Source organism: Falco biarmicus, chromosome 7, assembly GCF_023638135.1.
Source record: "Falco biarmicus isolate bFalBia1 chromosome 7, bFalBia1.pri, whole genome shotgun sequence".
NCBI classification, from domain to species: Eukaryota; Metazoa; Chordata; class Aves; order Falconiformes; family Falconidae; genus Falco; species Falco biarmicus.
In genome coordinates this window covers 3532212-3557897 of record NC_079294.1, presented here as the reverse complement: position 1 = coordinate 3557897, position 25686 = coordinate 3532212, and the positions used below count along the sequence as shown (strand labels likewise).

Genomic DNA, 25686 nt, shown 5'->3' with positions numbered 1-25686 from the left:
ACACAGTGTGAATGCTCCATCATCTTATTAAATACTTTCAGCCACCTATTATCCGAGCATATCAGATTTTTTAGAGTAGCACAAATTTGTTTCAAATGCCCTAAGATATAGTGGCTCATAGACAGTTAATAGGATACTACCCTCAAAAAACACACCCTTAGAATTCAATCAAATGAATGACTGTATCTCCTTTGAATGGCAACACTGTTTAGAGCATCCCATAAATTTCCAGAGAAACATATGAATGTAATTATTCTGCAAGCCATGCAATGGCAGGATGAACTCCCTATTTGCCCTGGAGGAAGCAGAACCCCTCCATCACCATCAGAGGGATGGAAGTGACCTCTTACAGACATGTCACTGTCAGACATATGCCTGACAATTTTCAGACAAATACCTGACAATAAGAAAGCATCAAATAAAGGAAAATGGTTCTGTATGTAACATCAGGTTTAAAAGTGTTTTAAAGTAGACTTACACAGCTCTACTTTTTGTCCTAAAAAACTGGAGGTGTTGTCACAAAACTATAGAGAACAACCAACATTCAGACACTGAATGGCAATTTCCGTTCTCCCAGAACAAGAGGATATTCAAATTATATGAATGGAAATTTCAAAATCAATAATAGAATTCCTATTTTTTACAGTGTGTTATTTCAACAGTGGAATCACCACTATTGGAAAGTATTGAGTCCAAGGAGTTATTGTCATTTCAGAATGAAATGAGTATTTAGGTGAATCAATAAAACTGAGAGTTCCAAGAACTTAAAAGAAATGTTTAAGATGAACTTAAGCCAGTATCTATTAGCATTCAGTGTGAGTTCTGTGCTAGATATGCATTATCCCATATTTAATTATTCCAAGGTTCTCCAATTCTTGCTTTGAAGCTTCTCCTTCTGGACACTCGCAGAGAACAAATACAGGCTTGGAGTAGATGATAAATACTACATGCCTGCACTTTAAAAAGCCTGTATGTAAGTATATATATACAAATAGGTTTATTTCCACTTATACTATTTGAGTTAATGTTAATAAAGACCTATGGCACTAACTGTAAATAAAACTTTAGAGCTGAACAATCTTTTGAATCCAAATCTAACATAACATGTCAGTATACTATGTATTTTATCAAAACGAGAACCTCAGCATTTAGCATATAGGCTTTCAGTAAAAATAATTATTCTCTTATAGGTGAGGGAGAAAAGATAAAGTAGCAAAACTAAATTCTCTGGGCAAAATGATTCCTGAGCAAGATTAGTATATTCTGATGGCAAGTACAAGAAGTTTGTGTTTTAAATACAGTAGAAGTGACTTCTAGTCAGCTAATTTTCTTTCTTTTTTTTTTTTTTTATTTCTTAATTCTTCTTATTTCAAGGGCAAATACTAGAGAGGCAACTAAGTTGAGAAGTCGCGTGGCTCTAATCACAGTCCACCTCTGGATAAAGAGCACAGATTTCTTTCTTCCTCTGGTAGCTTTGCCTCCTGTGGCCTCGGTGGTCTAAGGTGGCAGGGAGACAAGTCTTCCTGGAAGGGATCTGAATGCAGTTCCAATGCTGTGTCAGAGGCCAGCTCTGGAGAAAAGAGGGAGTTAATAGTAGCTCTCTAACAGGGAGAAATATTTAAAAAAGGAATAATGATCTTCACTAGTTGAGTGATAGCTTTTTCATACCGTGGGACCCCAAGCCCTTCGAAAGGGTTCCAGCCAAAGCAAACAGCTGAGATTTCCTGCCTCCAGGGCAGGATCATAGGTCCAAAACATATCACACTAACTTGTGTCCCCCTTGGAAGACAGGCAATGGAAAATGTACGTAGGTCACATACTGCCCATCTTCCTCACTCATATGTAAAAAATTCCTTCAGGAGAAGGGAAGGAAGTGTTTGGCCCCAGATCAGGAGAGGTAGCAGCAGTCATTCTTGCAGGCTCACATCTGTCCTATCAGTCTACCCAGAGTCAGATGTGAAAGGCAGACACAAAGCACAGGAACTGATGGGCTGTGCACACTTGTCTGTTCTGAGCTCCCTGCCAAAGGCAGAAATCCTTCAGACTGAGGTTTTTACAGGCTAGCAAAACTGGAAAAACTGAAAACTATTTTTTTTTATTATTCTTTTTTTTCAATACCAGTGGTAGCTGAAATGTGTTAAATGCTTGGCCTACAGACTTTCTCTGATAAAGCTCAAAACTCAAAATGCGACAGGCAGAAGTAACAGGAATTGGATATACCACCGAGTCAATAAAAGGATGATTGTTCACAGTTACTATTTTGACATATGCTAAATGTATGAATAAATAAGAAGCAGTGACTGGAGCATGAAATTGTAATACCAGAATAATTTTCTACTGAGATTTCCCCCAGATCTTTTCTATATAATTAAACAAAATTTAAACTTCTAGAGGTATCAAATAGGTCCTTGGAACTATTTTTTAAATGGTACTTAAAAGGAAAAAAAAAAAAAAAAAGACTTGCTAGTTTTCAAGAAATATATGCTGCAGACCAAGTGGGTGGATGGGGAGGGAGGAGTGAAACTATTCAATTAGTGTCATGCTTTCTGGTTGTGACTGCAAATGTCAGTAATGTGTAAATGTCTCTGAAAAAGAAAGTTCTTTCTTGACGGTTCACATTTAGTTCTACAAACACAGCCTTTGGTAGAAAAGTAAAAAAAAAGAAACAAGAAAAAAGACCTCTGCAGGGCTGTTCAGTTTTGACCTAATTAAAATAATAACAAAGACTGAAATAGGTAGCAAGAACTCAAGCAGATGCATAGAGTACAGAACCAGCATACGGGAGATGTGACTACTAGGTCTAGTTTGCTGAATGTGCTATAAACATAGCAGTGTAGGAATTCTTAATGCAACACATCTGTGAATCTGGAAAATGTACCGTATGCATGTGCAACATCAGATGGTGCTCTAGTTTGTACCAACAGATCAGCGGTAGCCAGTCTTGGGTGGTTTGAGCTCTCTGGCTCCTGGAACTTGGCTATATTTATCCCAGCTGATGTAGCCTGTCAAGTGTGCCCTGCTGTTGATAAGGTGCCGTAGTTGACAACAGTGGGGGATCAAGGGGGAGGAGCAGGATAGGGGCTTCCACCGAGTGTTTCTTTAGGGGGTCTCAAAAGCCCTGGAGTCTCATTCCTTTTTAATTTGCACCCGGCTTTCTAGACACAACTGGGAGCTTCATCAGAAACAAAGTGAAAATGCCAGAGCCTGTAAAGAAAACAGGTAAGGATGATAACTGACAGACAAAATTTAAGAACAGCTTGAAAGAGAAAAATGCGAGTAGCTTTTGTATGCTGGAGAAATGAGATGCCTCAGTGAAAAAAAAAAAAAAAAAAAGGGAAAAAATTGTATTTTATGAAGTTATAAGAGATGTTGAGTGATCTTGCATCTTGCAGAGAAATCAGTAAGTAATTTGGCAACCCTCAGCCACAGAATTTTCTGAAGAGACTTTGGATGATGAAAGAATAGAGGTGAAATGCATTTCATTCTCAGATTCTTTTAATTTCTTGTTTTCTTTCCCAGTCACCTTTAGGACTCTGAAAAAAGCTTGTAGTCTGTCTCTTGGGCAGTTAGGCAGTATAAACTTCGCCTGCTTTTGTTCTGGCTTTTTTCTCTGATAATTTTGAGGAAGTGTTATCAGCAATATTTGATGGTATTTGTTGTTATGAGATCTCCGAAAATTAATCAAATGGCACCTGGTTCAGAGCTTATTCTTTCTAGTTCTTCCAGCCAGTGACAGTAGAGGTCTAGGAAAAAAGAAGACACTGTACTGTAAAGAACCTATGTGTATTTCTTTTCACTTAGCCTTCTCCATCATTTCCCCTCTAGCCAGAAGATAACTTGCCATTTTCAGAAAGCCAGGGCCACAGGGCCCAGTGCAAGTCCTGCCCCACTAGAAAAACATCAAAGATTTCAAACTGAGGAAAGTTCTAATTTAAAACTGAGAAATAAGGAATGACTCAGAGGCTGCCCACAGAAAAGAAGAGGAGGCCTAGGGTGGGGTGTAAGGTTCAGTGAATCTGTTTGTCTGAGAAAGAAGAGAGCCCGGGAAGCAGAGGCAGGGTGAGTTTAGCTTCAGGACACCTGTGTGTGGGTAGAGAAAGATGTCTCAGGAGCACTTTGTGTCTGCAGTTAAGTTTGGGAGAAAAGTTGTCAAAAGCTAAAGTTACGATTGTTTAAAAAGTGTGCACATAACCAATACCCAGGGCTCGAGAAAAGGGTACTAAATCCAGGATTCTTCACTTTTAGAGTTCTCAGTTCACTGATTCCAGAATCTGATACCCAGAATCACTACTACCTGGCTGTACCGTACAAGGTGCAGGCTTTTTTAATAACGTGCAGTATCCTGCTGTTGATACTTACTAATGTAGGCCTTTGTGCTTTGCAAAGAACTGAACAGACATTGGTCTCCTGTTAGGCTGGTTGATGGAAAAGTCTCCTGTGGTCACCAGAAGAAAAGAACAAGAACTTGTTAAAAACTGTCAATTTGGCCAAAATATTTGGAATTAACCACCACCAGAGGCAGACTACTAATGCAGCCCGTATCTCCCATTAAGAACTGCAAAGCACTAAAGCATGATTAACTCCCAGAAAGATTCTTTATGTTCCTTCTATATAACTCTGAAGCAACAGTGGTATCACCAATCCTTCAGTTTTATCACAACTATAACATCATTTCATGTTCTTAAAGCCGCAATTTCTGAAATCAGATAGTAGAATGGTATATCAAAAAGATGTATATACCAGACCTTGTGATTGTAGTGAAACTTTGAAAATATAAGCTGTAAACGTCCATCAATCACCCCAAAAATAAGACATTCATAATCATATTCTATATTTAAAGTCACTCAATTTTTTAGATTTACTGAAATGTCTAACTCTTCTGATTGACAATGCTAGCAAAAAGAAATATGACAGAGTAGGTGAAATTTGACAGCGTGATCACCTAGGCATTGTGCCTTTTGATTTCTAATGGTTTAACTGCCTTTACATTAACATTTTCAGCCTCTGTGGATGACAGGCAACTCTGTTTGTGAAGACGCCCACCTTTGCTAGGTAACAGTGAAGAGAAATTCTATTCCGGCTTCTTTCTCCAGAGTAATGTAACAGGTGTCCAGCATGACTAGTCTTACACAATCCTTGCAGACAAACCAGCCCAAACACTGTGATTATCACAGCAGGGGGAGGAAAAGCTCTTATTACCCACTCTGACGGAGACAGCGCAGTCACATGCCCCGTAACTTCTAGAGGGGATCTTCTCATTCTCCCCAGAGAGACGTTAATATCTTTGGGTTTCTGTTTCATGTTGTTTATATAGTTCAAGCCATTTCAAGATGAGATAATGTTCAGCAAAATCTCAGGAGGGCTGAATAATTATCTAGCTATTCATACTTGGACAAATCATGATTCCTGCCTTTCACAAACATTACCATTAAAACACTCAAGAACCCTTTATTATTTAGAGATCTTTAGCCTATATTACTGAAATTTGGGCATATGGTGTATAATAGGTAAAGGAATATGCTTCATGCCAGAGAATCATCAGAGATCTTCTGCTTATATCTGCTGTTTTAACAAACCTTTTAACATGTTTTTTTTAAAAAAAAAAGAACAGACACCAAAAAAAAACCAACCACCACAACAAACCACAAAAACTAAAACAGTGAAGTAGATTTCCCAAGCAACACTCTTGCACTCTAAGTTGTCCAACTAAAATACTTCAGGATAAGGCACAGCCTTATTTATTTAAAAGATACCAAGAGAACCGTCTTAGCTTTCCAGAAAATCTATTCACTCCCCAAGAGCAACAGGATTTAGAACATCTGTAGTAATTTAGTGTCAGAACAATCAAACATTGAAAAGCATCACTTTTTGCAGGCTTCTGTTGCAGAATCTTTATGTTGTTCTCCTTTGATTTAAATGTTTCATAGTTAATACTTGTTCGAAGGCTCACTTTTTGGAATGATTGGATCACATTTTTTGATGTAAAAATTCAGAAAGGTTAAAAAAACCCCAAGCATTTCCCTAACAATATTTTGTGACATTTTGAGGAAACAGCTGACCTTCTAAACACCAAATTTAGCAGATAAATGGGACTCAATGGGAAACATGTGCATTATTATATCTGGAAAAGAAGTCTGATACTACTTTCTCTGAAAATCAGTCAATTTTTACTCACTTATTTTATAGATTGAGTTTAAATTTTGCAGTTCAGGTTAGGAAATTTCACCAAGGGTTTATAAATAACCTGGCCTGTAAGTCCACAGAGGCTTTTGGTGTTAATATTAATAATCAATGTTGCATAATGAAGAGTAAACTGTAGAATTTTAGTCTGAATATAAGCTCATCGGTTTACATTTGCAAGCACCTAGCACTGTAAAGTACTGCTCCATGATAATGAACTTTTGCATTAAACTACAGTAATGCAAAAATAAATAATAATAAATCATATAGATATATCTTCCTCTTTTGTAAGTTAAGATTCAAAGAATTCAGAATAATCTGAACATTATTATCCCCATTTCACAGAAAGTATGATGAATGCATAGAGAGAGAGGTGATTCTGCTCAGTGAAACTATTTCTCGCCTGTTGCTCATGTTACAGGAATTTACAATCTCAGCTGCTGAAGTAGGCAAGGGAATGATAAGATTGAGTAGTTCAATAGCTTTTGGATCACGGAATGATTAAGCTTGTAATTGCAAGAAGCCACTTAGGTCCTGACCGAGGAATGCAGAGCATCTTTATATAGTTCCTCAGCAAGGAATTTAGAAGCTCTGTGACTGAAGTTGCTTATCCACAGTTTGGCTTTTAACTCCATGGAAGAGCAAATGGTATAAACAGAAAAGTAGATGCCAAGTGTAACTACTAAAGCAAAGATAAATTTTCAACATGAAGTCTTAACAAATTAAGGAATTCCAAAAGTTAATATTACTTTTGCAATATTAATTAAATACATTGGCCAGATACGTATTTTAATACCAAATACACAGAATATGCAGTAAGATAACTCAGCTTTGTGGGCAAAAAACTGTGACTTTTTTTTTTTTCTCATTATGCTCATCACAGATTTCTGCTGGAGTTTGTTGCATGTGCATTCAACCAGATACATTTGATTCTCCTGAAACATTTATATCTTTAACAGTTTTTATTTCAGAAAAGCAGAAATATAATTTGAAAGCCTTATCTAACACACATTCTTCTCAAGTACTTATCGCCCTCTCCTCCGTGTACATATCACAAATAATGAACGATGAAGAGCTGAAGTCAGAGGCACCACTCTGAAGAGCATGATGAAATGAAAATCAGGAGAATGGCTCTTCTCTGTCACTCTATCTAGTTAAAATCACTTTTGTGGAATCCACACTTCTTCCTCACTCTCATTTCACATCAAACATACTTCAAAATTCAGTGATTTGAGGAAAAGTTTTCCACCTAATGCTTGTGATTCTTAGCAAGCCAAATTATTTAAAGAATACGATTAGGAATTGAAATTATTCCAGTTATTTAAACATTATTTTAACATACATCTCACCTCCATTTTTTCTGGCAATAATCAAATTGGAATGTCTCTTTTAGCTTCTAATACTAACTTTTTTTTTTAATTAGGGATACAATAGTACTTGGTAGCTGCTTACTAACAATTTGATGCTGTACAGAGACAACAGAAAAACAGTCTCTGCCTCAAAACACTTACAAAATGAAAGCCCAGTAAACACATACATTGTTCAACAAAAGAAAAAAAGGAAATCATGATGATTAGTACAATAGATAGTGACCTGGGTATTAGTTTAGCCATTTTCTAGGTTTTTGTACAGGAGAGTGTGAAAAAGCTTTGAAGCAGAATAGCAAACCAGCTTGACAGTGGATGTGAGAAGGACATTGCTTCAAAGCAGGTCAGCAAGTGAGGGAGAAAGCAAGAAGGTGCTAGTATGAAGATTTAATAAATGGCAGCAGTAAGAAGGCAGAACACCAGTTTTATTACTTTATTTAGGTGAACAGTGAAGGAAATAATTTTTGGAACTTAAATTATTTCATTCTAGTTTAGTTTGGCTAAAAGCAAATACATCTTATATTTATTTAGCCTCCTGATTGAAAAAGTTATTAATAAATTATGATCAAAAGGCAATCTGATCATGGACCTCCAAATAGAGCTTTTTATTACTATTGAAGCTGTTAAGTCATGTAGCATGCACAACTGTACGGCTGATGTGTACATCTCCAGGTGTTATAAGACTTAAAGGATGGGTGCTGCCTGCAGCTTCAGGTAGCAGCAGTAATTAGCCACCAAGAAGTTTTTTCACAAGACTTATTGCAGACCATGTGCAGCCTGCTTCCTCTTCTGCCAGGGCTAGAAATTTGCTGGTTTACATTACTCGGATGTTTTATGAAGTTCTTTGCATTATGGAAGCTAGAAGTGATTAGGAAGGTCTGGGATATGAGAAGTGCTGAGAAATGGGTTAGTACACAGTGGCTCTAGCCTCGTTTTCTTTCATTAGCTCCATGTCTCTCTTACCTCCCCGTGTTAACAAAAGCAATTCCAATTCCAACCCCACAAAACACACACAGAGCACCTATCGCCCTCCTTCCCTTCAGTAACTCCTGTCATCATCAGCACTGGTAACTCATGTGCATCTCTGCCCTCTCTCCAGAATCACTATAGCACATTAGTACCAACGTCACCTTTCTCTCGCTTTGTGCAGGGTGGGTTAGAATCTGTTGGGAAGCAGAGAGTTAACAAAGTGAGTGGCAGAGGACATGGGCTACTTGGTCATCAGGTGCCCCAGCCCGATGGCTCCTAAGTGCATGTTCAACTGGAGTCTGGATAAACATGCGATAGTGCCTGAGATCTATCTGTCAGTGTCTGACAGGCACAAGAGCTGCAAGACATTCCACAGCATCACATGAGAGGTGGCACAGTCATCGTGTTTTCCACAGCCTGATGGTGGTGGTCGTATCCAAGCGTGTTTTGAGTATGGGATGGATATATGGAACTCAGAGGGGCGTATCTGGGTGGAAGCCAAGTTTGAAAGTGAGAGAGATTGCCAACTTGGGAATGTGTTTCTGATGAAAGCAAGCAAAAGCCTGATTCTCAGGACCGACAAGAAGTTTTGATTGGTGGCGTTTAGGAACATTCCTAATGAGGAAATAGCTAGATTAGATTGGTATAACCACACATGAAAAAAACATCTGCTGGTGAATTTGGATTTAAGTGGTACTTGAAGTAGCAGCCACAGAGAGGGAGACCAGGAATAGCTGATTACTCAATTATGTTTAAGCAGCCCATTTCTCCTCCAGAAGGAAAAATGATGGCATTCTCTTCACATGCTTGTTGAGCAATCTCTTCTGCAACAAAGTAATATCCTGTAAAATCTCCAGCCATACTTCACTACTTTTCTTTTGCAAACATGAGCCAAGAAAGATGGAAGGGAATACAGACTGATACAGAGACACTACTTTGGACACTGTCGCCCACTGACTCTGCTTCTCAAGTGCAGGAAAATGACCCATAAGAGTCTCCTTTACCTGTGAAAAAGTAGGTCCTCAACAACTGTTCTTGCAGGCCTTTATTCTAATGGGAGATTTTTGGCTTTTCCAATATTATGCTTTAGTGAAAGTACTCACAATCCTTTTCAGTTGGGTCTGAAATGAATCTTTTGGCAGGAAAGGGGGAGAGAGAGAGAGAGAGAGAGAGAGTAGGGGGAAAAAAAAAGACAAGGAGACTTACTTGTAAACTTCTACATACGTATCTAGATTTCCCAAAAGTCAGAAATATGTGGTCATGTAGATTACTCACTGTGCATGTAGTTCTGGCTAACAATCTGTTTTTGTTGAGTCATCTAAAGTAAATGTAAGAAACCTAATCACTTTGCAGGGTGTGCAGCAGATCGGAGTTACTTCCAAGTACGTATGTCTTGAAACCCTGCCATTTGTAGGCTGGAACCTTTACAGATCACATTGCTGTTAAGTAATTAATATATTTATAGATTTTTTTGTGCTTAAATAGGAGAGTGATGATGATAGCACTCAGAAACAAAAAAACATGCCTTTTTGCTGCTATATCTCTGGCATCACAGGGAAAGAAGCCAGCTAGTAGGTATTTCAGGAGTGGGTTCCAGAACTGGCCTAGCTCCCCACCGTGCAGTAGCCTGGCCACCTTTATGTCTTTTGAATTCTGTCCATCAAACCTGCTGCCTACAGTAACTCTTCTGCAATTATTCACAATACACTGCAACAAATCATACCCTGCTGCGTTATTTACTGAAGTGCAATACTGTATCAAAAGAAGTGCAACTGATAACAGGCATTTGAGTATTAACGCTGTAGTAGAGCACCCTATATTCTACACAGCACTATATTCTGTTTAAAAACAATTACCCCACTTACAGGACTGAGGTTAGAAAAAAATCAAATGAAAGCACACAGGGACATCCACTCCCAGAAGAAACTTAACGCACTTACATCTTAACATGGAAGAAAAGCAAGCAGAAGAGTACAACAGGAGCTTATTCCAGGCTGCTATAGGCTCAGTGCAAACCAAAACAGTTTTTTTCATCAAACACATAAAATGTGGGGAAAAAAGAAAAAAGAAAGAGAAAAATGTACTTCAGGTTTTTCATATAACAGAAGCAGGCAAAATACAACAGGTAATAAATTCTCAAGGTATTTGTAATTGATAATTTAATTTGTTTAAGCAGCTTTGAATCCTTTGCAAAACAATGCAAGAAACATGAACTGTGAGATGACTAAAGTCCAAAAGCCATCAGATGAAATCTTTGCAGATGTAACTCCACTGAGGTCAATTAATTTATTCAGTCTGAGGACATGCTACAGAAATAGAGATTTTGTGCAATGAACAGATGGTATTATTAGTCATATAACATTTATATTAGCTAAAGCACCTGTTTGAACATGAACATAAACTGTTTATTTTAAAATATTTCCATGCCATATTCCTTTCATTTTTATAAAGCAGAATCAAGAGTCTAAAGCTAATTATAACCACTGTTGTGGTATTTGGAGGAGTTCTTGTTGCTGCCCAGTAGGAAAGCCATAGACAATTTGCCACAGAGGTGACAGATGCAATTAAATGTGATGGAATTACTAATATTTTATAAAAGCTTGGTTATGCAGGGCTAAGTCAGTAAAAAGATGACATAATGATGCACAAAAGACATTCAGTGTATGAATCAATGTTAATTACTGGTATTTTTATACATTAACATAGCTTATTGCAATTAGCAAAAAGATAACAGATTTCATTAAGACCAAAACATGAGCATAAAATGAAAAACTTATTTCAAAATAAAGTTGAATAAATCTAAATAAATAAATCAGGACAAAGAAATTACTAAAATAAGTTACCTTATTAAATTCTAATCTTGAGAAAGTTTAGGATACTTATGGACTGAAATCATGATAAATTGCTTGCTTTCCAAATTCCTGTTTGTTGTGCTACTTTGATTACATATGAACCAAAACATAATTTGATTTATGCCTGTTCACCCCATATATTATTAATTTCATTAATTCTCTTTATAAGCATCATAAGTGCTCCTTGGCACACAGAGGAAATATTTTGATCCACTTTGTAATTAATTATAAAACTATTTGCTGTAGACTGCTACGTAGGCAAGTATTTTAACTTTTAATGCTGAATAAATATTTGAATGCAAACAACAACTCTTATTTTAGCTGGGATAAAATTACAAGGGCCATCATAGGAGAATGCATCTCTTTCCACTAAAGCCCTGATCAGTCAAAACAGAAGGTCTAAAGATGAACCACCCATTCATTGTGGTATATTAGGATGCAGGTTACTGCACAAACTGCACTTTTGTTGAAGGATCAGATCCTGATCCTATTTAACAACTGTATTAAGCAACTGTTATGACAGAATTAATATTTCTAAATAAAACTGCATGGCAAATTATTGTAGAGAGCTTGATATGTAAGCATACATATCGTGCCATCTTGTCATAAATCAAAACATTCACTTATGAAAAATCAGAGCTCATTACGGGGGGAAAGAAAGACGAAGATGGACAGTGAGATGAGTTTGCTAACCATTCCATTTTATTTCACGACAATATGGAGAAGATATGACACCTCAGTCAGAGATAAACTTTGTAAACTCAAAAGACAATTCCACAACTTCTCGGTGGAAAGTGTTGTAATTTATATCTTGCATGGGCAGATGGGACAGAAAGGAGACAGCTGTTGCAGCCACAACAGCTGACTACACCAGATATGCCGCAATTGCAAAACAGATTTTAGCGAGCCCTCTCTCTTTTTTTAGTTTCTGCATTTACCAAGAAGCCGAAGACAACAGAGGTGACAGCCGGAAGCACAGCTGTGTTTGAAGCAGAAACAGAAAAAGCTGGCATCAAGGTGAAGTGGCAGCGAGCTGGCACAGAAATTACTGAAAGTGAGAAATATGTCATCAAGGCAGAAGGAAACAAGCATTCACTGACGATCAATAACGTAGGAAAAGAAGATGATGTGATATATGCTGTAATAGCTGGAAGTTCCAAGGTCAAATTTGAACTCAAGGTCAAGGAACCAGGTACAGCGTTCCCTAAGCAATTGGCAGTTTATCAGTATTTGCAGCCCAACATACAACCTTCATGAAAGGCCCATGGAAATCAGCCTACCTTTAGCCCTGTAAAACCTCCCTACCAGCAATACATCCGTTTTGCCCAATTATTTGAAGCTGCTCATTAATATTAAGCTGAGGAATACATTTCCTGTGGCTAAGGCACCAATTTCCAGATGTCAGAAATCCACACAGCAGAGATCACAGAGGAAATCCCAATGCATGACTTCAGAATTCTCTGTCAAGCTCTTCAGCTTAACTATTGAAGAGCAAAGCAAAGCCAGTTTTACCTAACCTGACCTAAACCAAGGGGCCTGCATCTTAGGCCTGGTATTTTAATTCTTTTAGATTATTTTATTTAAATACAAAATTGTTACAATTTGCAAAAAACATGCTGTAATGTTTTTAGGAACTCATAGGTTCCTTGAAATTGCCTCAAAATCACCTGCCAATAAAAATGCAGGTTTCAAGAGGGACTTAAATACAAAGAGTAACCTTTGTATTGTTACCTTGTGTTATTTGCATATCACCTATACTGCCTCCGTATGCATTAAAAGATCAGTTACATGGGAAATTGAAAAACTTCCCCAGGCCTTTCCTGGGAAAAATCTATAAAGACCCAAATTGTCTGGAATTTTCTCATGAAAAATGCCTGAAGATGCTGAGGATAGATGAAATCACTCATTTTTTGGAACATGTTGACCTTCCTGATCCCTTTTTTCCCCCCTCCAAAATGGTCCCCACTTACCTCTTCTGGTACTTTAATTTTCCCTATTTATTTTGGTGAAAAGCCTTAAACCCCAATCGTTTATCTTGCCTCCTCTCCTTTGCTACCACTTGTTTATTCTAGCAACATGCTGGTAGTGAGATCTTCTGGTCAGCTGAAAAGATACTGGTGAATATTTAACAGGGGACAAGACATCCTGTTCCAGATAAAAAGACAGTGCATGACAGGTTATGAGGAAAGGAAAATCCTACAATTTAACAGCTGTCAGAGCATATGAAAGTATAATCCTGCTGACTATCTCATCCTGAAAGTAAACAGGTACATATTATACTAGTTATATCTTCCTCATTTTCTTTCAGGTTAGTTCCAGGTAGACCCTGCTACAGGCAGACAGTCTACAAATAACAGAGTTACTGAATTTGGAGGTGTAATCATCACCTAAAAGCAAGACACCTCTGACAAGCTCACATCAGGGATGGAGATATCATGATGGCAAAGGAGAGATAATTTTCCTTATACATTATATATTGGCCTTATATATATATATATATAAAGCCTCATAATAAGCCTCTTCTAAACAGCTACACAACCAAGTTGTGAGAGCATCTACACTGCATTAGGTAGAATAATGTTTAGTTCTTTCCAGTAAAAATTAAGTTGAAATTTATTTGGACAAGATCCAACGGGATATCTTCTAACAATAAAAGTGGTAGAATTTGATACTTAAGTATTAAAATAATATCAATTTTAAATCACACTGTTTTCTTTCAAGACACAAATACAGTTTAGGGAAAAAAGTATAAATTTTCTGAGAGCGGGGTTGGCTCATGTTCATATGTTTGCAGACACTGTCTTGCTTTTCAGACCTCACTAAGATGAGATTGTTAAAGAGTAACTGGATTACCCATTATTATTTTAACAAACAATAATATTTCTGGCTCTTCATTATCAAAGGAAAGGAAAATGGCCCCTAACATGCCCAGACAGAGCCCCCTCCCTTTGTGGCAGAGGAGCCACTCAAATTATTCATCACAAAGCACAACAGGGCCAGAAATCCCTGGTGTTAAAAACCGTGCAAATAGCCAGGAAACTGCATGCAGGACTTGTGTGAGAGGTAGGCGAGACCCTTTGGAAGTGGCTCTACCACCTATGGAAAAAAAACCCCAACAAATCTTGCTGCAACTGATCTGTTTCAAGAAATTCTACCTCCCTCCATCTGTCCCAGTTGCTCACTCCTACTCCCTTTTCGTACATTTCTATCTTCTCTATTGTGCCAAATGCATTTGCCTGAATTTGTCTGTGAGGTCATTGTTTAACTGAGAGGCCATAAAATACCATGAGCCAGGGGAAGAAACGATAGACGGATTTTTTAAATACTTTCTCCATATCGATTACTGGCAGTGTCTAGAGCTTTACTCAAGCTGCACACAGCAGTAGCATTTGGAACATTACATTCCAACAGCAGTTAAACAAAATCTCATGAATAAGCAAATTGTTTACAAAAATAATAGCTGTGTCATTTTTTATTACCTTTCCTATTTAGACCACTGATGTTAACATCAAACAACAGTGTTATTCATCAGCTGACAACTTTTTACACATCAAGACTATACAATTTAAAAATCCAGCTTCAGTAGGCCCCTTCTGCTTCCAGCACATCCTCAAAGTGCTAGAAAATGACAGCTAATCCCTCTGCATGTCCTAACATATGTTAAAAGCTGTTCTTTTAAAAAATTTCTTCGGAAAGGAAGTAAAACATGACTTTCTCTAACCTTGGCTTACATTCATTTCCAGAAAAGAGTGAGACAGTCACTCCTGCTGAAGCTGCTCCAGCCCCAGCTGCCCCAGAGCCACCTGCTCCACCAGTAGAAAGCAGCCAAAACACAGAAGGTAATAGAGAATTAACACTCTTAACCAAGTCTGGTTCATTAACAGAAGGGAAGAACGGGAACATGGACTCCTTAGAGTCAGTGAGGTAGGGACGGGAGCTGAAAGCAGACCACTAGTGATAATGATAGACAATAAAGAAGGAGGAATCTCAGAGACTGAAGAAACACATTGAGATATTTTGAAATGACTTAACAAATTCACTACACAGGCTGTAACAGAAGCTGATGCAGAAAGTTCTAAGCAGTAATTCTGATGTTTATTTCAGTTGCACCTGCTGGGACTCACCCAGAAGAGCCTCTAGACCCTATTGGGCTCTTTGTGACACGACCCCAGGATGGAGAAGTTACTGTTGGTGAGTACAAAGTGTGAGTCAAGTGATGTTTGTAAACTGCACCTGTTGCTTAGACTATTTAGCTCTCAGTGTACAGGATGACAGCAGTGATATAACAGATAAATTAAACACTTCATAATCTTATTTTAACCTACTTCCCTTACAAGGTGGAAACATCACATTCACTGCCAAAGTGGCAGGTGAGAGCCTGCTGAAGAAACCATCAGTGAAGTGGTTCAAAGGAAAGTGGATGGACCTGGGAAGCAAAGTGGGGCAACACCTCCAGCTACATGACAATTATGATCGAAATAACAAGGTACAATAGGCAGAGTAAGGTTCTCCATCTTCTGGATACTAATCTTTAATCTGAGGAAAAGACAGGAATATTTCGATATTAAGGTACCCAAAGCTACACACAATGCTATACTTATGCATAGAGGTCTTGTTTTGACCATGCAGGCAAGAGACAAGCACTACATAGAGACTCTTGTACACATTATCTACAATGAAATGAGATTTTCTCATTCCTGTAGGACTAGGGGAGTAGTTTTTGCATCTACTGCAGAATTCCCTCCATCTTCCTCTCAAGTAATAGATACCTGTTATGTTTAAGAGAAAACAATAGATCAGACAAATCTTTGAGTATGGTCTATCCTGGGTTTAGTACATCAAGCATTCAGCTACTAGTGTTGGAATTTATTCTTGTCTTGCATTGTCTACACTACTTTAAATACCTGAGTAAGATCCAACTGTACCACAAATACATTTGAAAATAACATAAATCAGGAATACAAGATAGTCTGTACCATGACTTCTCAAGCCTGTGTGGTATGTGAAACACTACTACCCTCTCCTGGATGGAACAGAACAGACTTGCTCACATTAGCCACTCCTTTTGCTCAATTTTTAAATGTATCGTATACATTCTGGGTAGAGGCTGTATTTGTTTAATGAAAGCTCTGCCCTGGTTTCCAGTGTACATACAATTACTGTATATGATGACTGCACACACCAGTACACCAGCAGAGTTTGCTAATATAACGTCGTATCCTCTGGAAGACCTGTTCTGATAATACTCTTTAGCTGTCCCTACTGAATCGGGTGGCTCCATGCAATTTTTGTGACAGCAATGAGTTACACGCTCAGGAGGTTCTTAATTCTAAAAGGACACAGAGGCACATTTCATCCCCTGCCTATGCCTTTCCATGCCTTACTATGCTGTATTCTCTCTCTCCATTTCACTGTTCATTCCCTAACTTAGAAATTGTGTCGCTGGTGTCTGTTCTAGGTGTACACCTTTGAATTGGAAATCATCGAGGCAAATATGACTTTTGCAGGAGGGTACAGATGTGAGGTGTCTACCAAGGACAAGTTTGATAGTTCTAATTTCAACCTGACAGTCAATGGTAAGATGAATTCCTGCCAACTTGTTATTTTTTTCTTCCTGTATGTCTACCAACAATTCTTTCTGGTATAAGTGGCTACCAGACAAGCATAGATCTGAAGTGTAGACCTGGAGAGCTACAGGTACACTTACAGAGGCCCACAGATGAGGATTGGCCTGGGTTGGCAGAGGTACAGAGCATTAGAAGACTTGAACATCACTGAAGTCAGAACTGTGATGCTCTTAAAGAAAGCACACAGAAAGATGCAAATCAACTTTTCTCTGGCTTTATTCAGAGTTCAGATCCGTTCTTTCATGACATAAAATTTCACTAGAATCAAAGAGAGGTCCTTTCTTACTTTGGCAAAAGTTCAGACTAAAATTAGTACTAAAAATGGATACTTGAAAAGAAAAAAGGGGGGAAATGGAAAAATTTAGACACGTAACACTATTATCAATTCCTTTTTTCCTCGATAAAGTCATGCAGAAGCACCTTGTTATATAAAATTGCTTTAAGGTTAGATGACTTATATTACATAATACATGGTGTCACCCTCAACTGCTATACTGCAGATCTTATCAGCAATTTAAAAGGAAGTACATTTTAGCATCCATTTCCCCCTAGTGTGGAAGGGTTTAGGTAAAACAGCGTAAGCACAGATCACCTGAATTATCTGAACGTTTGGGCTGTTTCCTCTTTCAGCAGTTCTGTTGAAGGGACTGTAACATTAACTTGCACCCAGTGACTAATGAGACTAATATGCAAAGACAAAAGCTTACTGATGTTATTCAATTAGTAGTGTTCATTTTTGAAGTTTCCCTAGTTGGCTGTAGGACTTACAAGACTTTGGAGCTATGACTGTGAACAGTTTTTCTCCCAGTAGTAGCAGTATACCTATTTATACCAACAAAGCTTAGAACACAGTGACGTTCTCTCTGAGCATCATCGTTGATGGAGTTTCTGTACATCTCTACATATTTCCAGGAATTTACCTTTCATTCAGAGGATATATTACAATTTATTAGTAGTAATAATATTTAGTTGCTATCCAGTGGTTTTCTTAAGAGTGTGAAGCTAGTATTGAAACTAAAGCTTACCAGCAGGAGAACTGACAAACAAGAGAAGACTGTTCATCATGCTGCAGGTTATGAAGAAGCATGAGAAAGAATTAAGTTATACATGAAACACTGGATGTTGAAAGCTAAGTAGTGAAGACTGCATGTTTAAAGATGATGCTTCAATTTTGCAAGATGTAATTGATCACAATTTATAATGTAAGAACTTTAGGAAAAAAGTCTGCAAAGGAAAAGCTTTAGAAATAGCACTGTATTTTTGCGTTATTCTCACTTACTCTCCCATTCTTGTTTGTCACTTTTTGTCACATCAGAAGCACCAATAACTGGAGACTTAGATATTCGCACTGCCTTCCGACGCACGTGAGTATGTACAGTAGACACTTATGTAGATCAGATTATACTTCCATGTGGGATTCATTACTTTCCTAGACAAAACTAACTAAAAGCAAAGCTTTTGTAAAAACAAGCACAAAGATAGGGATGTCTACTAAGAAAATGTTCCTATTAAAATATTTCTATTAAAATACTGTGCAACTAGAAATCATCTAAGAGAGTTTAGACTGTACTAGCATAACAATCATGCTTGTCTTCAGTTATGCAATTGATAATGTGCATAATTCTACCAAGAACTTCAGAACTTTTTTTCTAAACTTGTAAAGAGCACTCTAGATGTAGACCAACAGAAAAGGAAAAGATTCTGTGTAGTGCCTAGTCTTGATTTGGTCTGGCTTAAAGAAATACATGTACCTTAATACAAACATTTGCTAAACAAAGTGGAGGTTGACGTGAGCTCTGTAAGCATCATATCACTGATAACATTAATACAACCATTTTGATTGTATTTGTTTTCATGTTGTATAGTTAATTGAATGAAGACAATGATACTGTGTCTGTGTAAAAACTCAGATATATGTAGGTCTCTAGATATTAAAGACTGCAAGGTATTGTGCACTGGTGTGGAAAAGGCTTTTTTCCCCCACATCTGTAATACTGTCTGAATTGATACACGACTTAATGGAATAATGTTCCCTTCTTTAGTAAAATTTGCAAAATCAGTTGTGGGTTTTTTTTAATTATTTAGGCATTATCAATGTGTTTTTTCACGGATGAATATTTCTTCTCCCTTTCTGTAATTCAGTTTCTGTTTTAGCGTTTATATATTTTTGCAAAGTTACCAGACCAAGAATATTCCAACATCTATTTCCCTAACATAGGACACGAATCATCTGTGGCAATTCCTTGAGTTTTTCCCTATAATGATAAGATGCTATTTTTATGGGGGGTGGGGGGTGAGGTGGTGTAACATTCTATCAGAAAGAACTAAAAAAGGCTTGCAGAATTTATCTATAGTGCAATCCATGGGTAGCAAAGCAGCCTCGCTGCGATGCCTATTATACAGTACACTCAGTGCATAGCTGCATTGTATTATTTCACTGTGGTGAAATTAAGCCTCAAGAATTTCTTTCCTTGCTAGCCCAATTAAAAGCATTCAGAACCACTTCAGCCTGAGTGCACTGTGAGCAGCTTCAGGCTGTTCAGCTTTTCAGTTTTGTCTGGAAGAATGGAGGCAGATTTTGAACTGAACTGTTTAAATCTGAAACTTTGTCTTTGATACCCTCACTCAGGAGCCTAGCAGGAGGGGGCAGACGGATGACTTCAGCCTTTCTCAGGTAGCCACTCTCTGTGTTCAGCAGACGAATTAATTTTTAACAATGAACTGTCTCTCTCTGCTTAGGAAAAGGAAAAAAAGAAAAAGCCACGGAACTAGCTGCAGCTTAAATTTCCAATAAATCATGGTTTATAGTATGTAGTATTTATATAAGATGAATGCATACAAGTAAATTAATGTAAGATGAGTATAAATAATGAGTAGTTTGATAGCTCTGTGAGAGGCAGATTCATCTACAGAAAATGCATGTTTGCTAAGTAGCATCTCACCACTGTTAGAAGAAAAAAAAGTAACTTATATGCATGTCTGCTCCCTCTGTTTTGTGGTTTGCTCTCTGATGAGCGCATCCTGACTAAAACTGCTATTGCTCACAGAAACGTACCAACACATTTGTACACGAAAATCTGTTGTATCCTGGCATATTCTTTATGCTAGTATCATTAAATTTCCCACCCTATCCCTTTTGGTCCCAGTGTCCTCTACCATAACAAAAATAGGAACTCTGAGATTAGACTTAACTCTATGCATGTTAAAGCAATTATTAGGGTCTTATTCTTCAGAAAAGCGAAACACTGATTGCTGGGCTTTCCTGAAAATCTGATTTAACTACCACCTGGGAAGCAATAAGGTGACTAATTATTCTCTCAACTGTATATTCTGATTTACTGAATCTTTGGTCACAAGAAGCCCATTTCAAATTTGGGATTACACCTGTGATTTTTATGTAGATTTTATGCCTGCAAACAGTAAAAATCTTCTGAAAGTAGGGAACAAAGTGACCAAAAATACACTTTTCTGTTTGAGCGTTATACCCAGAAAATGATCCCTTTCACCAGTACAGTACTATTTTGAAAGTAATTACAGAAGTAAAACCAGTATTTTCTTAATAAGATCTCTTCTCACAACATATTCAAAATTACACTGATTTGAAATTGTTACTTATTCTCGCTAACCTTGCATTGTCAAGCAGCACAAGAAGTTTGGTACTCATTTCTCTTCTATTTTATGAACAGTACTGCTAGAATTCCCATCATTTACATGTTGAGGCTGTTTTCTTCCTTCTAAAAATATTTACTCCTGCAATATTGAGTTTTCCTGACATTATGGTTTACACTTCTACAGACAGACTGATTTTCTCTGAAGGAACTGTGCATTAACAGAAACAACATTATGGGCTACCACTAGCACGACCACTTTTCAGTACAACTGAGAAGAACAACTTCCATGTATAAAACAATAATTAAATATAAGGTGTTGTTGCTGGAAGAATCTGAATGCTGTGAGATAGCATCACATTATTCTTATCCTCAAGACAACAAGTGATGTCAAGGAGCAGCTGGACATTGATGATGAGAGACTGAATGAGATAAAGAAAATCCATTTTGACTTTCTAAATCCTGACAGAATGGGAGTTTTCCAGTGTAACTCCCAATACTTTTAGATCAAATCCCTGAAGCATTATTTTATTTTTTTTTTTAGGAATTAAACCCAAAGAAGTGATTTTAGTGACTTTACAATAAGTTTTCACAGTAGGTCTGTACTTCGAATATTAAAAAGCACAGCTAAAACACATTTGATTCACAACACCAAAAATAACTGCATTCCATCTGAGTTCACCATATGTAACAGACAGATTTACACCTCAAAAAACTGCTTGTTGCTTCTCGTTCTCATCAATCAATTTATTCACAACATTGCTTGCCATGATATTTGTTGAACAACAGCACAATGAACCTCAGAATGAAAGTCAGGTCACAGAAATTCTCCTTTCACTCTCCCAAGCACCAATGATGTGACACCTTTTTCGTGTATATGAATTTCAGTACAATGAATTCTGGAGTCTGAAGAGCCCTAAGAAACAATTACAGCTGGGATTATACTAGGAAAAAAATGTGATTTTAGATTGCAAGAAGTCCCACAAAAAGGTTGGTTAAATACCGTTCCCCATGGCAAACAATATCCACATTCCAGAAACTACAGCTTTCCAAAAGCACTAATGATTCTAAAGGAAAGCTTCTGCTACATCTCTATGATAATGAATACATTCCAGATCAATATGACCACCAAATTAATACCTGTACAACTTCATCCATTGGTATTTTTCAATATCATTCATTGATATTTTTCAATAAAGAAAAAATACAAGTTTATTATATTTCTTAAACCTATATGAAGACCAATACAGACAAAGAGTCTAACTAAGTCACCTTCCACGCCAATGCAAATTCTGTCATACTAAACCCATCTACTACTCCCCTGCAAAAATATATCACCTACATAATGATATAGTCTCACAAGTTATTCCCATTTCCTTCCAAAACTAATTATCATTTTCTGTTACTATACAGTGCCGAGGGACATGAAGAAGGTGGAGAGTTTAATTTTAGTGCCCTGCTGAAAAAGAGGTGAGTAAAAATCCATAGACTGAGAAAGAAAGTAACCAGCTTCTGTTGAACAACTATGAAAACACTAAAATTCAAATAAGTGAAAGTTCCGTAAATTCAGAATCATAGTTTTCCTAAAGCAGCTGTAACTGGAAAAAGGATAATAGGTAATTATGGAAAATTCCCCAAATACTCAGTATTTGATGCATTTCTGCTAGGTTTATTCTGGAGAAAGAAAACAAAAATTGATATTTCCCAAGATAGAAAGGGCAGGGACTAGGGTAAGCGCTGGTGGAAGCACGTCATTTTCATTAGAAACAACCTAAAACACAACAATTTACTTGTCTATAACACTGCCTTACTAAGAATTTACTGTCCTAAGTTTTTACAAGACAGCATCAGAGAGCTCGGAGGACTAGCCGTTATGTATTTTATAGCTGTTTATCTTATATATGAAAAGACATTCGATGTTGTGTAAATATATATAAAAAAATTTACTCTTCTGATTCTAATTCTTACTTCTTGCTTTTACTTTCACTTTTTTGGTGGAATTTCCTCTCCCATTCTTATCCTTCCTTGCCACATTTGTTTTCATAACCTGTTTACTTATCTTTTTCTCTTTTTACCACATTCTTAATCTGGATGTTTTGGATTCCACTGTTGCCAACAGAGAGTAAGATTTCTATTTAATTTTATTATAAATGCATGGGTCACTCTGAACACAAGGACCATTTGTTTTAAACTACTGCATGCATCGTTATCTTGCTTACATGTAGAGTGTGACAAAAATTAGGTAGTATGAAAGAAAATTATCAGCCACCAATTTCTGAGACAGAAATGCTTTTAAAAAATTAGAATTAAGGGTGGGCCATTTAATACAAATAAATGTATTCCTCCAAATGTCCTTTGGTTTTCACCACCACTTTTTTTTATAAGCAGTTTTAAATTGTCCTTGAATTTCCAGCTTTTCTCCATAACCTGCTGCTTTAAATTCCTATTGTCATAAAAATTAGAATCAGAAAAATAATTTGCATAATATGCTTGCTGATGCCTATAAAATATGTGCTGAAGTTTTGTTCCATTCTCCTTAAACGTGTTAAGTGAATGTATTACTGAAGTCACTTACCCCATAAAATGTACAGGATTGTCTGTTACAAAACATTTCTTTTTATTCCACGTAAAGTTTCTATTGCTATTTATCATCCCATTACTCCAAGCATGCTTCTTGCTGTTCACTGCCCCTGGCCACTCTGTCTTTTCAGCTCCTGGAGTTACTATAAACATTTGACACTAGACTCTTGTTTCACAAACCTAAACTTACTCAGTTTAAGTTTTCACAATCAACTACTTGGATGAATGTTGTTGTGCACCTGTGTTCAGTCTCTGCTCAGGTATTGGTATCACTATTTACAAAAAATGTTTTGTCTTCACAAGGAGTACAGGATCATGTAGACATCTGAACTAACTTGTTACAGCAGGCAATAAAGCCACAGCAGCCCCACGTTTCACCCAGGTTAACTCACCCAAATTTCAGTGGAGCAAAGGTCACACAGGTATACAAAGCCCTGCTAAGCCACACGCAATGTATCCAGCTAGAAGTGGATTCTGGCTTTGCAGTAACCCTACAGCCAGAGCTCTCAAGGGGGGGGCAACTAGACAAGACAGAACATGCACCTAACAAACCTTCCATAGCTGGCATTGATAACAAAGTTTCTTGTTTCAAGTTGGAAAAAAAATAAGTGCCTCAGAAATTTTTTATAATTCCCAAGTAGGGAAAAGATGCTTTCTGAATAATGGCAGTAATCAAAATTCTACAGATTTGAGAGTAGTTGTACACAAACTCTAATTTCTATAGCAAATATAAGGCAAAAAAAGAATTGATTTCTTTTTAAAATTTTCAAATAAGCAGAGGCCAATGTGAAAATCTTTGCGTAATTTCATACAGTGACTCCAGCTGGAATGAAGTGCTAAGTATTATGAGCCCCTCTTCTAGTGCCATTCCCTTCTGCTTTCATTATTAGTTTTGAGCAGTGATAGAACTCTAAAAGGTAGTAAAAATCTCCAGTATTTCCAGAAATGTTGTTTGTGGATTTAGCTATTCATTATTTGTTAGAGCAGAAATACAATTTGTTAAAAGAAGCTTACAATTTCACTGCATTTTATCAGTGGCTTTGACCTTTCTTGACTTACAAATCTCCATTTAGTGACTTAAAGCATACTGATAAATTCACTGCTCCTAGTTGTTTTTCACAGCCACTTTAGAAGTAATTTGTGGATCCTTCAGGCTTTGCACACCACAGGTTGAAGACCACTCCCACATTAACAAGAACTGATAGGCATAAAAGCTCACCATGGAATGAAATTATTCTTCATTAAAATAGAATAGAAAAAGGAACTCTTAAGAGCTATGCAGATTCAAAGAGAATTGAAGACTATTCTTTCACCACTTCTGCTTTGTCCCACCTAATTTACAAGCGCCTCTCAATCCAGAGGTAATGAACATTCCTGCTATAATAAAGAGAGCTTCATTTAATACTCTATCTCCTATCGCTGTAATTTAATTAACTGGTGTTGACATACAGATGTCATGGGCCAAGGAGAGGTCATTGGGAAGAGGAAGCAAACAGCTGTCACAGAACTATTAAATGGGACAGTGAGCAGAGACCTTGAAGGAGGTGACAGCTGACAGGGTCCAATCAGTTGACAGTAATGAGATAGGAAGAAACCATCTCTGGGATGTACAAAACTATTTTTAACCCCTCTACACATGTTTAAAACATATCAGCTGTGTATTCCATTTACAGCAGATTCACTAAGCTGCATCTTAATGCCCCCGAGTGCATAGTTAACCTATGAGGTGGTCACTCTGAATAAGGATCCCCAACATCAGGGAGAGTAACGTAGCGGTGGGAGAAACTGCAGGAGTCCAAGTGCTCTGTTACTTTTCGTACACTGCTCAGCTCTTGTTGGTAGTGTAAGAGTACAGCCTAACTGTGCAAACTCTGTGTCTTTATGGGATCAAAGAGAACGTTTTAACAAACATAAGATGGTGAAAAGGAGTACTGGGACGGGAAAACCTTTGCTCAGAGGCAGAGACATTTTTTTTCTTTTTCAGAACTCAATTAAACAATACACAAATTCCCTTTAGCTTTTAGTACCATTTTGCATGCAATTTACAAGCCTTCCCCTGTACTTAGAAAATGTTAGTATTTCCAAGGAAGAGACTATACTCTTGCTTATGATCAAATTCCTTGTATTTCAGCTTGCATACACCAAAACAGCATTGCCAGATATAACAATGGGATGACACTGAGTAATGGAAAAGCTGAAGCAAAAAATTAAGGAAGTCTTCTCAACAGTGAGATATCCTAGACTGTGGAATTGCTTCCAAATTGGAAGATTTTTCTCATGATGTATTTAAAAATAACTCACACAAAATATATTTGAAAACTCCACGAATAAGCCTACCTGCAAATTTTCAGGTAAAGAGGTGCATACAGATAAGCATAAATAGGCAGATAGAGAGGGAGACCACCAATATTTACATAATACCTAAGGGAAAATAATAACATTTGAACCTGTTAAGACTTCCTTATTTCCTGGGATTTTTTATTTCCTTTCGAAATAGTTTGCT

The 25686-nt window shown here is 37.3% G+C and overlaps 1 protein-coding gene across 1 annotated transcript in view; it reads left to right on the top strand.

Moving 5' to 3' along the window:
* Positions 1-3069: 3069 nt before the first annotated feature.
* MYBPC3 (myosin binding protein C3) overlaps positions 3070-25686 on the top strand; it is a 61442-nt gene continuing 38825 nt past the window's right edge. Inside the window, exons 1-9 of the mRNA XM_056347308.1 lie at positions 3070-3219; positions 12294-12560; positions 15112-15207; positions 15473-15559; positions 15706-15854; positions 16827-16944; positions 18311-18359; positions 19625-19669; positions 22017-22073. Of these exons, the coding sequence (XP_056203283.1) occupies positions 3195-3219; positions 12294-12560; positions 15112-15207; positions 15473-15559; positions 15706-15854; positions 16827-16944; positions 18311-18359; positions 19625-19669; positions 22017-22073 (893 nt within the window). The 5' untranslated portion in view covers positions 3070-3194. The remainder of the gene's footprint in view (positions 3220-12293; positions 12561-15111; positions 15208-15472; positions 15560-15705; positions 15855-16826; positions 16945-18310; positions 18360-19624; positions 19670-22016; positions 22074-25686) is intronic.